The following is a 16,209-nucleotide window of genomic DNA, read 5'->3' as shown; positions in this document are numbered from 1 at the left end:
ATGTACATATATAATAATTGCACATGCTTTGAAGCCATCATTGCAACTACGCCTAGAGCTTTGAACACCTCAGAAGTATTCAATAAGCTGTCCGCATGCAACTGCACCTAGAGTTTTCAACACGTCAGAGGTATTCAATAAGTTGTCTACATGCAACTGCACCTAGAGTTTTTAACACGTCAGAGGTATTCAATAAGTTGTCCATATGACGCCGCATTGGGAATCAGTAATATATTTTCTATCATGTCCAATCAAATAAAATAAAGCCATACTTTTTCTGAAAAACCTCACACAAGTGAAGCAATTTTAAAATATTAGTGAATATTTGTCCTAGTGTATATGAGTGATTATATATTCAGTCTGCATTTTTTTTCACAGTATATGTTAACTTTGAGAGGGTTTCCACAAACATATAATATAAAGAAAGAAATAAATGGTAGGAGATGAACCAGTACAAAAAACAATATATAAATGGTACATAATAATTCCATAACCTTGTCACAAACGCACACACAAATGCTTTTCCATAAACATTGTCCTAACATATAATAAATAAAGGCAACATTGCATATGATGCAACCATGTCCAAATCTGATACGTGATAAAAAAAAATGGACATGGCAGCAACATATGACTGAAGTAGATGGGCTCTTTGCATCTTGTGTTATCGTAATTAAAGACATCAAAATATTAAGGTTGAAATCTTCCATAGTAGTAAGCATCAAAATAGGTTTGAAGCAGAGTTTAACGAAAATTTCAATTCCACTGATCTGCCTCTGCTCAAACACGAGAACCAAAATGGTTACTTCCCTTGCTGAGTATATTTGTTAACGTCGGAAACGGTAATAGATGACCAATCAAACCCGGGTACGACGAGTTTTGCATAGGATCGGAAGTAGTAGAATCCAGCTTGCATCACACGCTTCTTTGACTCCACTACATTAGATGAGTTCTTGTATTTTTGAACAGCTACACTCCGAAGTCGTTTGTGTCTACGCTTCATGCGCTGCAACTTCGCCCTATCCAGATTGGCCTGCCTTTTGTCATCTTCAATTTGGCCTTCAAGAAATTCCAAACGTGCCCTTGCCCTTTGGATTTCATCACCAAGTTGAAGATTCCTCTCCTTCCAAAAAGCAAGAACTCTTTCTGACTCAAAACTTCCAACAAAATGGTCATTCTGTCTAGGAATGTGACATTGCTTGTCTGGTGACTCACTTGCGTTTCGAAGGCGGTCTTTGTTTGGAGGGGTGTTTATTATGCTCACATCAAACTTGGTTAGTAAATCCATTCTATGGGGGGAGTGAGTTTCTATGGAGGAGAGAGTTTTAGTAGATGGAGACAGATTCGGTGGAGGAGTGAGTCTTGTGTGGAATGAGAATTTCTATGAAAGGGGTGATAGTAATACCAATAAAAGGGTTCCCGCCAAAAAATATTTGCTTGACAATGTATAAATTATTTTTTGGTCTGATACAATCTAAGTTTAATCCTAACTAGTTTGGTTGAGTTCACTTGAGGTTCTTTCAACCACTATCAGTGGTGTAAGGAGAGTGTGAGGTTGACATGCTTGAAATGCAAAACCTGACACCTCTTTTTTTAAAAATTGAAAAAAAGTACATATGTTGACTACACACAAGCTTTGGTACGTTGGTCTATAAACCTATGTTCCCTTTCTCAAACGAAATTGCATATGCAATCCTCATCCTCCCAAAACAAAGAGGATTATTCAAGCATGTCAACCTCTTCAGGCGCCAACAACACAATCGAAGATGACAAATTGGAGTCGCAGGTTCTATTTCCACATTGTACTCACCGACCCCTTCCTTTTTCAACATCATTTGGGAGTGAGGGGGACTCCGATGATCCATTAGAGGCAATACATGCAGTCACTGGCAAGCTGGATTATAATTCCAGACTGATCAATTCATGGCACGAGAAATGTGTTGAAGACGAGGGAATTTTGGCTGATCTTAACATTAGAGTGAATAAAGCGTTCTCCCAAAAGAACAAGTACTTGAAGCTGAGTCATAAAAGGAAGCTGAAAGCTGAGGAGTTGGATACAGTAATGAATGATGAAATTAAAGGTTGTTTGATGAACCATATGCGATGCGAAGAGCACCATAGTGAACTAAAGTTGGCATTCAACGAAGGATTCGACAAATTTCGAGCATTTGCGGCAACTACTCATACAAGTTATGATTGGAACTATGTGTCCCCTGATGCTGTGAGAGAGATACTAGACGATGGTGGTGACATGAATGAGCATAAGCACGTCAAAGCTGCTCGGAAGAAGCCGACCGATACGACTAAGTGATTGCGGCTACCGCTGTTCAGTTGGTTGAGGGTGATCGTGGTATTGCACAAATTAGAAGTATATTCCCTTAATGTCATTTTGATTTCAATAAAACACAAATATCGGTTTCATTTGCTTCATATATAATTATTGGGACTATGTATTGCAAGTCATCATGTGTTCCTTCTGTCTAACATTAAATTTTGCAAAAATTGAAATATTGTTCAATAAGCAGTGAATATCACAGCAAGCTGGGAATCAGTAAAGTCTCATTATCATGTCCATTTACATTAAAGAGCTGGCGTACTTTTTCTCAAAAAAAACTGACACGTGAGTCATAAGTAACATAACATGTGCTATACATTGTTTAGTGAATGGTTTATGATTTATTTATATATAATAAAATTCCAAATATTGCTGAAGATTTATTTCGTCTATATCACTAGGGACATGAGTGACCATAAGCATGTGAGACCTGCTAAGAAGAAGCTGACCAATTTTTTCCGAGTGATTGTGGCTACCGTTGTTCAGTTGGTTGGGGAGATCGTGGTATTCTAAGAGGGAGCACATAATATGTTTTGCAATCAAATTTTCTTTTGTGTGTGGAATTAAGAGTAGTTATGTAAGTTAGTGTACCCTTTAATATTCTCCAACCGTTTGAATTGTAATTAACTGCAATGTACTTTTTCTTTTTTACACGCTGCTTTCTATTCGCTCTGTTCCAACAAAGTGCTTCAAGTATCCTTCAGTTACAAATGTTTACAAAATCGTGCCCCTAATAACCAGAACCAAAAAGTGGGTACTGCTGGAAATCATTACTGCTAATGGAAACAACTGCTGGCTGCTGGAAATGCTGCATTAGCCTGTGGTATAATCAATGAATCTCTGTTAAAACATAATTCACCCTAAACTACCCATTTTACATGGTAAAAGTCATTGCTTCTTCACATAACTCAAAATTTCATACTTTATCAAATGTCTATGAAAATTTCTAAATAGGGAGAAGACGTAAAATTAACATGTGTCCAAATTTCATGCAAGAATGAAACCAAGCAAATTTTCATTTCAATTACCAGTGGACATAGTAAGACCTCATCGGTGGACATGAACAAAAAAACAATAATAATCAAAAACTGAATCTATAAAACTTCACCTGATCATTAATGTTCATAACAACTTGATTTCGTCTAATAGAAACATAAATCAATCAGTTGGTCCGTGCATCCTGTCAAATTCGTCGAATAATGGGTCACTACGATCTATTGGAGTTGATTCGTCATTGTTCGACGGTGATGTCCTGCATAAACATCAAACACAAGCACATAAAAAATTTTCCTATTCAAATTTTAGATGTTATTATAAATAGTGTTAGCATCTTACGGTGTGTTCAAATTTCTTGGGCATTGTCTTCTATCATGACCAATGTGTCCACACTCTCGACAGTGTCTAATCCCTCGCTTCATTGCCTTTTCCTTTGCTCCCGTTACTCCTTTCGACCTTCCCTTGCACCTCACTCTCTTAGGGTCTTTCATATATTGTGTTTGAGAGCTGGACCCTCCAACTTCGTTATTACTTGGTCCATCCTTCAACAACTTCAACTTCACCTGCAAACTTTTTAGAGTCTCTGACAGTAGCTCACATCCTTCTTCACTCATTAATGCATCCTCAACCACATCTGAAGCAAGTCGAGACATTGTACACCCCTTTATTAAAAGACCAGGATCTGCACAGTCTTTAATTTCGTTGCCATTTGCATCTGACACCAATCCAGATTTCGCAGTTTTCTTCCACCTCTTCAAAATATATTTATCGGGCATATATTCAATCTGGTCCCTTCTGAACAATGCTAGGATGTGCTTGCAAATAATTCCAACAAATTCAAATCTTTTGCAGCTACACGATGCGTGGTCAGAATCTTTGACATATACGACTTCTGCCACTCTTGTTTCCCAATTTTTCCTTTCGCTCACGTTAAAGACAACTTTAGAAGCATCCTCTGTTTTGAGCTCTAGGAAACATGCTGTACTTTGTATTAGTTCTTGCTCAAACTTTTGAAACATTGTCCTTGTGTACAAGGTAGCCATTTGTTTGTTCATTGGCATCGGTAGAATACATTGAGCCACTTCAAATGCATCTACGTGATCAGCAACTAACTCTTTTTCACGTTGATGAGAAAGTGCCCTCTCAAATCGTATTATGAAATCCATCAACGAATTTCTCCTTGATATGTATTGCTTGAAAAAACCATGAGAACCTTCTGCTCTTTGGCTGCTTGACATTCCAGCGGCAAAAAATTGTCGTGCATAGGCTGGAACCCAAGATTCCCTTAAATCAAATATTGAGCTTAGCCATGGATGGTCAGTCAAACCAGCCTTTGTAACCACAATATTCCATTTTGCATCAAACTCATCCTTATTGTCAGTATCCCATATGGCTTTCTGAAATTCACGCCAATACTCCTTATAAGCAGAATGTGGTAACTTAACAGAGAACTTTGATGTGATGTGCCATATGCAAAGTCGATGAAATGTAGTCGGGAAGGCTATTGAAATCGCTATGGCCATTGCTGCATCTTGATCTGTAATGATCGTTTTAGGTTCGCCACCTGGCATGGCTTTCTTAAGCTCCTCAAACTTCCAAACAAACGACTCAGTCGTTTCCTTGCTCAAAAATGCGCATGCTAAGACAATTGTCTGACCATGGTTATTAACTCCCAACATTGGTGCAAATGTCAAGTCGTATCGATTCGTGTTGAATGTGGTATCAAATACAACAACGTCTAGAAGTTGCATCTGCCCAAAAACATCGACTAAACCTGTCATGGCCATCTCCCTCAATCTTGAAATAAAAAGCCTCATTTTTTTTCTGTTCAGCCATAAAATACTCGGTCACTAGTTCAACATTGTGGTTCCTCAGCTTCCCATTCACACTACATTCAAGATTGTAGATATCTTTTTTGATAAAACCAATTTTATCCATTCCTCTGAATTGCACCTCGAAAATACTTACCTTATGATGAATGGGAATATTAACTGAACCCAACTGTTTTGTGAGTACTTTTGTAGAATCTGAAATATGATGGTGTGATCTCAATAAATGCATTCTTTCTGAGGGTGTCATCTTATGATTGTGTCCCTCTGCAAAAAGAGAGATGGTATACTTCTTGCTCCCATTTGTCTTCACAACCACAATCTTAGCTTTGCAATTGCATCTACTTATTCCCCGTTGTCTTTTTCTCTCCTAAGTTTCATCTCTCATGTATGCACCTTGTTTGCAACATACAAATTCTTTCCTCAAAATCTCTTTCTTATTTTTCCCCCAAAAGCTGGAATGAAGTCGAATACCAAAGCTAGCCAAGAATGCATATCTATTATAGAAATTGTAAACGAGGTCAAGCGAGTTGAACTTCATCCCAACTGCTGGTGTTTCCTCATTTCTTACTTCAGGAATATAAACCCTCCCATTAGCTGTTGCACATTCATCACTCTCTGAGCCCCCAGACATTTTATCTACGTATATTATTGATCCACTTCTATATTACTGTATAGCAAATATTAATTCATTAATCAGCCATTACTGCATCACAACATATCAATGCATTCCACTTACACAAAACATTGCCCAAATTGACACAAAATACGCATAGCCTAACTTCTGATTACACAAAATGCAAGCAAAATTCAATAATAGTTACGTCATCTCTTGTGAAATAATCTGGAAAAAATAACATTAGAACCAACATGTTCAACTAAGAACACAAATGTAATTCAAACCACCAATTACAGAACTTCATCCAATATCCTCTCCAAATGCTTACTCCTAATGTCATTAAGCCTAAGTTTAGGATCTTTTGCCTACATTTCATAATTTTCCACCCTCACCAAAAACAATCAACTAAGTATATTGAATATTCATAAGGAAATGACACATTATTGATTCCAAAAATGACGCATTATTGATGCCACAAATGACGAATTTCCCACCCTCACAAAAAATAAACCAAACCCAATAAAATCAATCCAGCAAGTGAACTTACCTCTCAAAATCAATCGGGAGCTCTAAAGTCAGTCAGCTTGAGAGAATGTAGTGGACATTAGAGAAGACTCTTTGGTATTTGAGACTCCATCTCTACCAAAATCGAGGAACAACTGCTGCTCGAGCGTCTAGCTACAAAAAGAGATATGCTACTTTGCTTTCATCTGGAATCTTGTCAGCTGAATGAAAAAGAGAAGGGGTTTTCACTTGAGCCATAGAATCAAAACTAGGCAACAGCTAGGTAAGAGCCATTCTTCATAATACCGAGGATACCATAGATCGCAGGCCTCCCAAGGAGCTAATGACAATCGAGTGACTATAAGGTTTGGGGGATTTGGATCCTTCTAATTGTGGGTTTGCTTTACATTCAAAAAGAGAGGATTGTGTTCTTGAGTTTTTCACAGGGAGGGAAAGAGGGGAAGATCTTCAACTGAAGTTGGGTTTCTAACGGGTTAGATTTCAACCCGATTCTACATGCACCCTCTTTTAAAAACTCACCGTTGGATGAAATCCAACGGTTCTTACATACCCCTCAAAAACACCCCTTATAACTTTCCACTCACTATAGAAGCTCCCCCCAAAAAATAGGGCCTCCTATAAAACATTTTAGCCCAAGAGTTATAGTAGCAAAAAAAGGCATTTTCTGAGTGTAACTCATACTTTTTGGGCTTTATTCTAAAACTTTTTGTGTATTTTTCTTTACTTTTCATTTAGTGGGCCTCTTTTACATAAACTAACAAACTTAGCACCTAAGCTTGAAACTATCTATTTTAATTTTTGTTCAAACATAAAAGGCCTCAAGTTTTATATCTGCTCAGGGCGTCAAAAATCAATGGACCAACCTGAGAAGAAGTAGAGGTAGTGTGGGGGTTTGGGATTTTTTTTCTTTATAATTATTTTTAAAAAATTGACTTTATATTAATTTTAAATTTTTTTACTATTTTTTGACACATCATCACACACCATCAATTTAGCTGAAGATCACTTGCCACATCATCAATTTAACTGAAGAACAAATGGTCAAACTAGTGTAAATTGTTCGAATTTAATGGGTTACAGTGTAAATTTATTACATTAAAACCTTATGGCCCATGTTACTAATGAGTCTGAATCTAAAGGTTGTAAAATGAGGATTATGAGCCTCTGCATTTAGCTATCATGCATTTTGGTGCATTTCATAAAATCTAGTTCACTCCATTAATCTAGTGATTCATATTATATCTATATATATAAAGCAAAAGGCAAAGAATGGTGAAACATTCAAAATACCAAAAAATGCCCTTGGTTAATGCAAACATTAAGAATTGAAATTATTAATTAAATGAGGATAGTGTAGTAAATTCACACTTTTCATATTAAAAAAAAAATTAAAATTAAAATCAGATAATGGATCCTATTTTTATGGAACACAACTACTCATTATTTTTTTAATTCTAAAATAAATTTAAATTTTATATAATAAAAAAAAAGCCTCTCGCAAGCGCGGAAGCGCGTGCTGAGAGGCTAGTACCTTATAAGATTAATAAGTTTTGGGCCTTTCTTTTCCAAAATTTCGTTTAATTCCGTTCTCCACTTATGAACTAAGAAGTTCTTTTATTTACACAAAACTCATAGGGTAAATTACTCAAATAGTCCTCAAATTTGTACCCGATTTACATTTTGGTCCCTAAACTAAATTATTCTTTCAAATGGTCCACCAACTCTTTATTAATCGGCACTTTGGTCCTACCGTTACATTTTCTGTTAAATTTTGTCATGTGAGCAGCACATGCTACATTTGTCGGGGTAAATAAGACTTTTGACCTATGTATCACCCTTTTATCACCACTTTATCACCTATGTATCACCACTTTATCACCTATGTTTCACCATTTTATCACCACTTTATCACCTATTTGGGGAACATAGGACGGTTATGGACGGTTTTACCTTACTTTTGATGGCAACATTAACATAATGTAACGATATGATCAATAGAGCGATTAATATAGAGTTGATGGATCATTTAAACGAATAATTTAATTGAGGGACCAAAATGCATATCGAGTATAAGTTTGAGGACCATTTGAGTAATTTACCCCAACTCATAAGTTTGCTTATGTTGAAACTGATCAATAAATTAGAAACCGAAGATGATGGAATCAGAAACAAAGAAAATAGTGTGCTCTTAAAGATTGAATCCAGTGAAACTTTTGGGGGGGGGGGTGTATTCAATTAGGATTATAAAGCGTTTAAAAAGATTTTAAAAATTCAGATGTATTCAATTTGGATTTATACAAACTTTAAAAGAGGTTTTACAAATCTGGGTGTATTCAATTCGGACTTATATGAACTTTTCGTACTTATATGAACTTTTAAAAATTCAGGTGTATTCAATTTGGATTTATACAAACTTTAAAAGAGGTTTTACAAATCTGGGTGTATTCAATTCGGACTTATATGAACTTTTAAAAAGTCCATTCAAATATGGGTGTATTCAATTAGGATTATAAAAAAGTTGAATCAAATCTAGGTGTATTCAAAAGGTCATATATTTTGAAGGATTTCATTAAGTGATAAATTTTCGTAGGTTTTAAGGGGAGAGTCATAAATAACAAAAACCAAAATAAATCCAACCTACCCCCCAAGTATTTCATCAGACGTTTTTCTCTTGCCCTAGCTTTTCTCTCTACGAAGACGAACAACTTCCTTCCTCCATCTGTGAAGGTATGCTCCCTATTATTTCTTTGATCAATACCTCATTGGGTTTTTTTTTTCCATGATTTTTTCTTCATCGTGTTTTTCTTGTTATTAGGTTTATGCTCATTACTGGGTTTATGCTTGTTACTACTTGTTTTTCTTCTGAAATATCTATATACGACTAGATAGAAAATTGAAATAATGGACAACCTTTCTATAATCGAACAAAAAAACTGAGACAAATATAGAGAACATTAAAAAAACGAAAATCCAAAAATTTCAACTTTTAAATGCTGTTTTGGAAGCCTAAACGACCTCAAAAGCTCAATATCCACCATATGTCACAGCATAGCTGTGAGTTTGACTCGTGGTATCATTCCCTTTTTAGAAATGTATCATACACCCCAATCGGAGTTCAGACGCCAAATCTGTAAATTCCTACTGCGTCCTTTTTCCATTCAACATAAGATGTGTCATGTCTGAAAATACACAACAAGTAAATGGAAAAGGGAAGAGCAAACAAGATTATAATGCTTGGACTCTGGAAGAGAGTAGAATTTTGTTGCAACTCATGGTTGATGCTGCAAGCCGTGGATGGCGTGATGCTAATGGAATGCTAAGCAAGGAAACTGTAGAAACCAAAATACTCCCCAAGATTAATAAAAAACTTAGGTGTCACAAAACCTATTCTCAATACCAGAGTCGGCTAAAGTACTTTAAAAGAGAATACCAAAAATATTCATAGCTTCTCTGTCACAGCTCTAGGTTAAGCATTGGAATGGACTTAAAGTGCCACAAGGTATTTTTAAATTTTCAAAATTTTCTTATAGTTTACATTAGCTCATACATTGGATACTAACATATGTGTAATCTATTATTAGGTAAATTTTTTTTAGTGGATTGTGGATTTCCAAATCGACGCCAATTTTTGGCTCCATTTTGAGGTGTTCGATATCTTTTCCAAGAGTTTGGTGGTCAAGGTCGTGCACCTGCAAATGAAGTTGAGTTGTTCAATCTTCGTCATTCGTCCTTGAGGAATGTCATTGAGAGGATATTTGGTATATTTAAGTCACGATTTACAATTTTCAAGTCCGCACCTCCATTCCCATATGCAACACAAACAGAGATAGTGTTAGCTTGTGTAGGACTACACAATTTTCTTCGAAAAGAGTGTAGATCTGACGAATTTCCTGTTGAATTGGAGGACGAATCTTCTTCATCTTCATCGTTACCGGTTAATGAAGGGGATCTTGAACTAGTTTTCCAAACACAAGAACAACAACGACAGAATGCTAATGAATGGAGAGTTGGTATAGCTTTGGATATATGGAGAGACGCTGGGCACAATGACAACAATGAGAATCAGGGATAATGAATGAGCGTTAAATATTTTTCTTGAACTTTTCTTTCAAATTTGTAATACATTTGCCACTATATTTCTTATGAAAGCTTAATTGAAAAACAAATTTGATTGAAAAAATTCAAGTTTCTTTCTTTAAAATGAAATATACTGTCTACATAAGTTTGGAATAAAAGCCTATCAAGTTCTATGAAAGCTTAAGAAAGTTTTATTAAAAAATTATACAAAAGTCTTCTAAAAGTCTATCAAGTTCTATACGAATTATAAAGTTCCATCAAGTTTTATGAAAGCTGGCATTTAAACAAAATCTTTTTAAACGCTCTAAAATCCTAATTGAATACACCCCCCTTTGTTCTTTAGAGTTGGGTGTATAGGCCTATATGTGATCATTGCACTGACCTAGAGGCGGTGGTGCCGCCTCTTCCACCGCTAGCTTCCGTACATATCCAAAGAGCCATCGTTAAACTTGGGTGGAGGCTCACAGTCGCAATCGTTGAAGTTCACAAAGAAGCACAAATCCCAAATTTTATATATTCCGTAGTTGAACTACTAAGGCATACTCTTCATTGAAAATTCCACAAACCCATTCATCAGTTTATGCAATGTATGCATAAAATTTCACAAACCCAATCACTAAAACTAATACCTCCCTAACATATAGAACAAAACCCTATACATATGTAGATTCTATGAATAGGTACTGAGCCATAAGTCATTAGAGAGATAATACCCCAAAACGCATCTCAGATTTTGAAGCACCCGACCCAACCCAATGAGATCAAATGGGTTTGAAAATCTGAGAAAGTTGTGGCTTAGGTTCCGCGAATGATGACATTGATGAGGAGAATGAAACTATAATGGGTGACGACCTAGGCCTTCTTCATGGTCCATGTGCTCCACTCTTCCACGGGCTGAGCCACAAAGCTCTCCTCAGATTGAACATTTCTTCTCTAAGACCATCTCCAACCTTGGGTGGAAACCCAAATTTTCAGTTTTGAGTCCAAAATTCTTCTCCAACTCAAGTCTTTTGGGGGGTGGAAATTTGAGAAAAGTGAAATTTGGGGTGGAATTCCAGTCCGAGTTTTGCTTGAATTGGTAATTTGTGTGGAGCCTAAAGCTCTATTTTTCAGCCCATGTGAAGAGGAAAAAGAAGTGGGCCCCGCGTGACAACAAAGCTGTCTGGCCAACATCCCTTTTGTGCAATAGATGGCAGCTTCAGGAGAGAGAGAGAGAGAGAGAGAGAGAGAGAGAGAGAGAGAGAGAGAGAGAGAGAGAGAGAGACGTTGGAATCCAACGGCTGAATTTCAAAAGCTGGGCGGTTTTTTTTTAAAAAAAAAAATTTAATTTTTTATTGCAAAAGCTACTTGTTTTTATTTTAAAGTGAGATTCTATTATATTTTGGAATTTTAATTTTTTTAGGTTAAAATGTTCACAAAATTAATCACGAATGTTGAAACAAAAATAATGTCAGGAAAAATTAACGACATAAAAAAATTATGGGTTAATCATTCTTAAACAATTTAATAAAGTTGTGGACTCAAATTATGAGTCTGCAAGGTTGGAGGAAAAAAAAAATTCAGTCTTGAAAATACATGAATAGTTGTATTTTAGAGGGTGGAAATTTGAGTTTAGTGATGATTGGAGATTTCTAATTTTTCATTCATCAGAAGAAGATTTGAGAAGGAAAAGGAAAGAGAAGATGGATGCGGTGGTTGTTGAAAGCAGAAAAGGGTTAACGTCGTTAATTTTTGAATAAAAATACAAAATTTATTAATTTAATGTGGTATAATATGAACCATTAGATTATTGGAGTAGACCATATTTTATGAAATGTACCAAAATACACAATAACTAAATGTCGCGGCTTGGGATCCGTAAAATAAAGTCAATCCATTATTTTATTATTATGTGCCATATATTTGTTCTAACTTATCCAACTCCAAAAAGAAGTGAAAAAAAACCTCCAAATAGAAATTATATTTATTGCTTCTTTCAAATGGATCCCACATAATATAATAATACATTAAAATTACATACAATCGGAGCTATTGATCAATATGTGAAGTTATCTCTTTAGATGCTCAAGGGGTCCCTTTTACCTCGTGCAATGGCCACAAAGACAATTATGTTATTTATGAGAGATTAGACTGAACCTTAGCAAACCTAAATTGGTTAAGTCTCTACCATAATCATGAATTGACTAACCTGCCTATCATTCGGTCTGATCATGGCCAAATTTGCATCTCTTGCCCTATTAGCTCCAACTCTACACCTAGAGCTTTTAACTTTGAGGCCATGTGGCTATCTTACCATGATTCCCTCGAATTGAACAAGGCTTGGGATGAAACTATTGACGCAACTCTGCCCAGAAAATTAGTACTTGTTGTAGAACCATTCAACATCTTTTGAAAGGTTGGAACATAGAGGTCTTTGGTAACCTCTTCCATAAACTTAAGATTGTTCAAGATGAGTTGTAAACAATTCAAGAACTGTAACATCCTGATCCAATTTAAGGGTTTATTTAATTATTTAATTATGAAATTACATTTTTGCCCTTGGGAGTAAGATAGTTTAGTCCCTTTTTGTTCAGGCAGGAATTTGGGAAAGTGAGTGGCACCATTATGTAGAGCTCGCCGATACGAGTCCGTCGACTGGCGGCACGCTTAATACCGAATTGTAACGAATGAGAAAAGGTCTGAAAACGCTTAAATACCCAGCTCTCTCTCTCTCTCTCTCTCTCTCTCTCTCTCTCTCTCTCTTCCTCCTTCGATACAGTCACTGTGCAAACAGTGACTGGTTCGACTTCCTGACGAGGAATCGGTGTAGTCCGGCCACCGTTGGCGATAGGATCGGTACGAAAATGATTGGCCAGGGCAGGCGGTCATTTGGGTAACTTTCCAGCCACGACAACCACTCACGGAGGCGCTGGGAGCTTCTAAGGCTCTGGTTGTTTAGACATTTTCCTCTGCCATTTCCGGCCACTCCGGCGGCCAAATTCACCTATCCAGATATGATTCTTCATCTACTGAACGTGCTCTAGCTGATGGTATGGTTGGTTAGGATCAATTTGGAGTGTTTAGAGTTTGATCTAACACCTAGGTTTTTCTCAGATTGTGAGGTGCTTTTTCGCTAGCTCCGATCACTTTTTGGCCGGGGTCCAAGGCCAAAACACGTTCCCCTAGGTGTGGTGGTTCTAATGTATATGTATTGGCCTGCGATTTGGAGTTTTTCCGATCGCAGAAATTTACTTAAGCCACCCACCATTGCCAGTGGCTGGTGGCGGCGCATGAGCCACTTGATGGTGGTTCATTGAGTTCCAAAATACTCCCCATGTTGTCCCAAGCAAGACGGTATGCTCAGATTAGAAATTGGATATCATTTGACTATCGAACGAATATTATGCCTATGAGGCGATATCTGGGTTCGATGGGTTCGAACCGTCGGATTGGTCCCATTTTAAAATAAATGGTTCCCAGTACCTCTAGGATAGTGTAGGAACTTGTGGATCGAGAATCGAAATCTCGAGTACTCCAGATAAATGAATTTAGGGTTATGTAAAATGGTTACCGTCCAATCCTGCGATCGAGAAAACACTCAGAACTTGTTAAATATACATTGTGAGACTTATAGGAACTTACGGATCAGTAATTGGAGGTCGTGGGCCCCGTGGGCCTAATTAACCAAGTTCCGCGATCAAGGTCAAACTGACTGTCGGATCGTGATGAAACTCCTATGATGAGTTTAACTTCCTAATAAGGGCCAATAGGAATTGTTGGATAGCAAACTGGAGGTCATGGACCCTGCATGCCTAGTTGACTTGGATAGTGGGCTATGTCGGCTCGGTTGAGGTCGTTTAGTATGTTGTAATTGTGAGGGTACGTGGTTTAAAAAGTAAAATAAAATAAGCATTGTATTTCCAAACATTGAAATTGCATGCATAAATGAATTTGAATGAGAATGTGGTCTATTTTTTATTTATTAGATTATGGAAAGTATGGTCTAATCGGATTGGGATTAGTGAGACTGTATGCATATTTGATGTTGGTTTTAAGAGTATCATATGATCTTACTGGTATTGATTGCTGAAGATAAGGCATATGTATTTTAGTATGAATTTGGAAATTAATTTTTTTGGTTAAGGAGGTTATGAAAAGGTGTTATCAGATTGGTTTCGGTTTTTCTAGTGTGACATGAGGATTTCAGAGAATATATAGTCATTATTATTATTGGTATTATTATTATGGTTTGTTGCTGTTGTTTTTATTACTATTATTGTCATTATCATTATTATGTATAAAGGTTTGCATGTTGAGTGGGAAGTGGGGCTATATATAATATTGGAATATGGGTTTGTGAATTGCACCATCATATGTACCTTCCTTGGTTCGATATGGATGATAACCACATGTGCGTTGAGGGATTTTCCGACGTGTCACCCTTGGCGGGGTGTGCAGTAGGCCTTGACCGGCATTCTGCTCGAGTAAGACTTGTTTCAGCTATATATATATTGAGGATTCTACCGTGTGTGTCTGAGGAGCAATAGTCCCCCGGTTGGATTGCTCATTCCCTAGGCACATGAGTATTGAGGATTTTGCAATGTGGTCCACTAAAACAATCCCTGTGTTAGATTGTTTTCCCCCGGTACATGAGGTGCACTATGATATATACCTCCCCTGTTAATGATACTTGATATATTAGACATGCGGTAACTATTTGGAGGTATGTCAGGATACCGGGCACCCTTGACCGGGTGTACCGAAGGCCTTGACCGATAGTCTGCTCTCATTGAAGGAATATTCAGCCGCACATGTATTGAGGATTCTACCTTGCATGTTTGAGGAGCAATAGTCCCTTGGTTGGACTGCTCATTCCCTAGCCACATGAGTATTGAGGATTCTGCCATGTGGTCCAGTTAAAACGATCCCTGTGTTAGATTGTTTAACCTTGGTACATGATGATGGTGTAGGATGTGTAATGTAGATATATACATATATAGATAATGGGTACAAGATTAGGAAAAGGAAAGGGTGAGTGTTATATGTGATATAAATTGGGTCTTGAGGATAGTGCGAATTGATGCCTGTTTTGATATTGAATGACGTTACTGTCTGTGCGAGCCTGAAATTCAAATTTGGTTGTGGAAAAGGGATGTTTGGATATTGGTATTGGATTATTTAGATATCGGATTATTATTATAAATGTCTTACGTGTTCATCTGAGTTTATTATATTTATTAAGTTCTAGTCGCACGGGCGTGTCTGGTGATTATTTTTATTCCGTCATGCGTGTCTGGGGATTTAGTTCCAGTCGCATGGGCGTTGAGGATTCCGTCGTGCATGTCCTGGGATTTAGTTCCAGCCGCACGAGCATTGAGGATTCTGTTGTGCGTATCTGGGAAATGTGTATGTATAAAGATAAAGGTATAATGGGAACAACGGTGGGAGAAAGTCAGTATGAGTTTTATATTGTTATTTACGGTGGGATTTTCTTCAGTTTGTGCATTGAGACTACTTTGCATAGGCATTAATATCTTTAAATATGGTTCGATTTGAAACTTGGTTTTGACTGATTTATTGGATTGTATGCTAATAATTTCATTACTAAAAGAACTATGTGTGACTTGATCCCCTAGTAAGGGTACGTAAGAACTTAGGTTAACCTAGGTGCAACCACGGAATAAACTGTGTGAGTTGTGCTTGAATTGCATCAAAATATATCATTGAATTTGTTAATGGTTACGGATTCTTAAACTCGAAGTGGTTTGAGAATAAGGTTTAGAATTTTTTTTGTTTTGGTGGGCCCGAATCTCGATTGAGGTTTGAATTATATATGTATAACGAAGCCT

The 16,209-nt window shown here is 36.9% G+C and overlaps 1 protein-coding gene across 1 annotated transcript; it reads right to left on the bottom strand.

The window, feature by feature from the left end:
• Positions 3,494-5,118, bottom strand: LOC109947279 (protein FAR1-RELATED SEQUENCE 5-like). The gene is made up of 2 exons (XM_020557210.1): positions 3,671-5,118; positions 3,494-3,587 (listed from the first exon to the last, which is right to left on the bottom strand). Exons 1-2 carry the CDS (start codon positions 5,116-5,118, stop codon positions 3,494-3,496), a joined length of 1,542 nt encoding a protein of 513 aa, XP_020412799.1.

The sequence above is a fragment of the Prunus persica genome, chromosome G2, assembly GCF_000346465.2.
Source record: "Prunus persica cultivar Lovell chromosome G2, Prunus_persica_NCBIv2, whole genome shotgun sequence".
Classification (NCBI taxonomy): Eukaryota; Viridiplantae; Streptophyta; class Magnoliopsida; order Rosales; family Rosaceae; genus Prunus; species Prunus persica.
The sequence above is the reverse complement of the archived record's forward strand: the minus strand, read 5'-3'. Positions and strand labels throughout refer to the sequence as shown.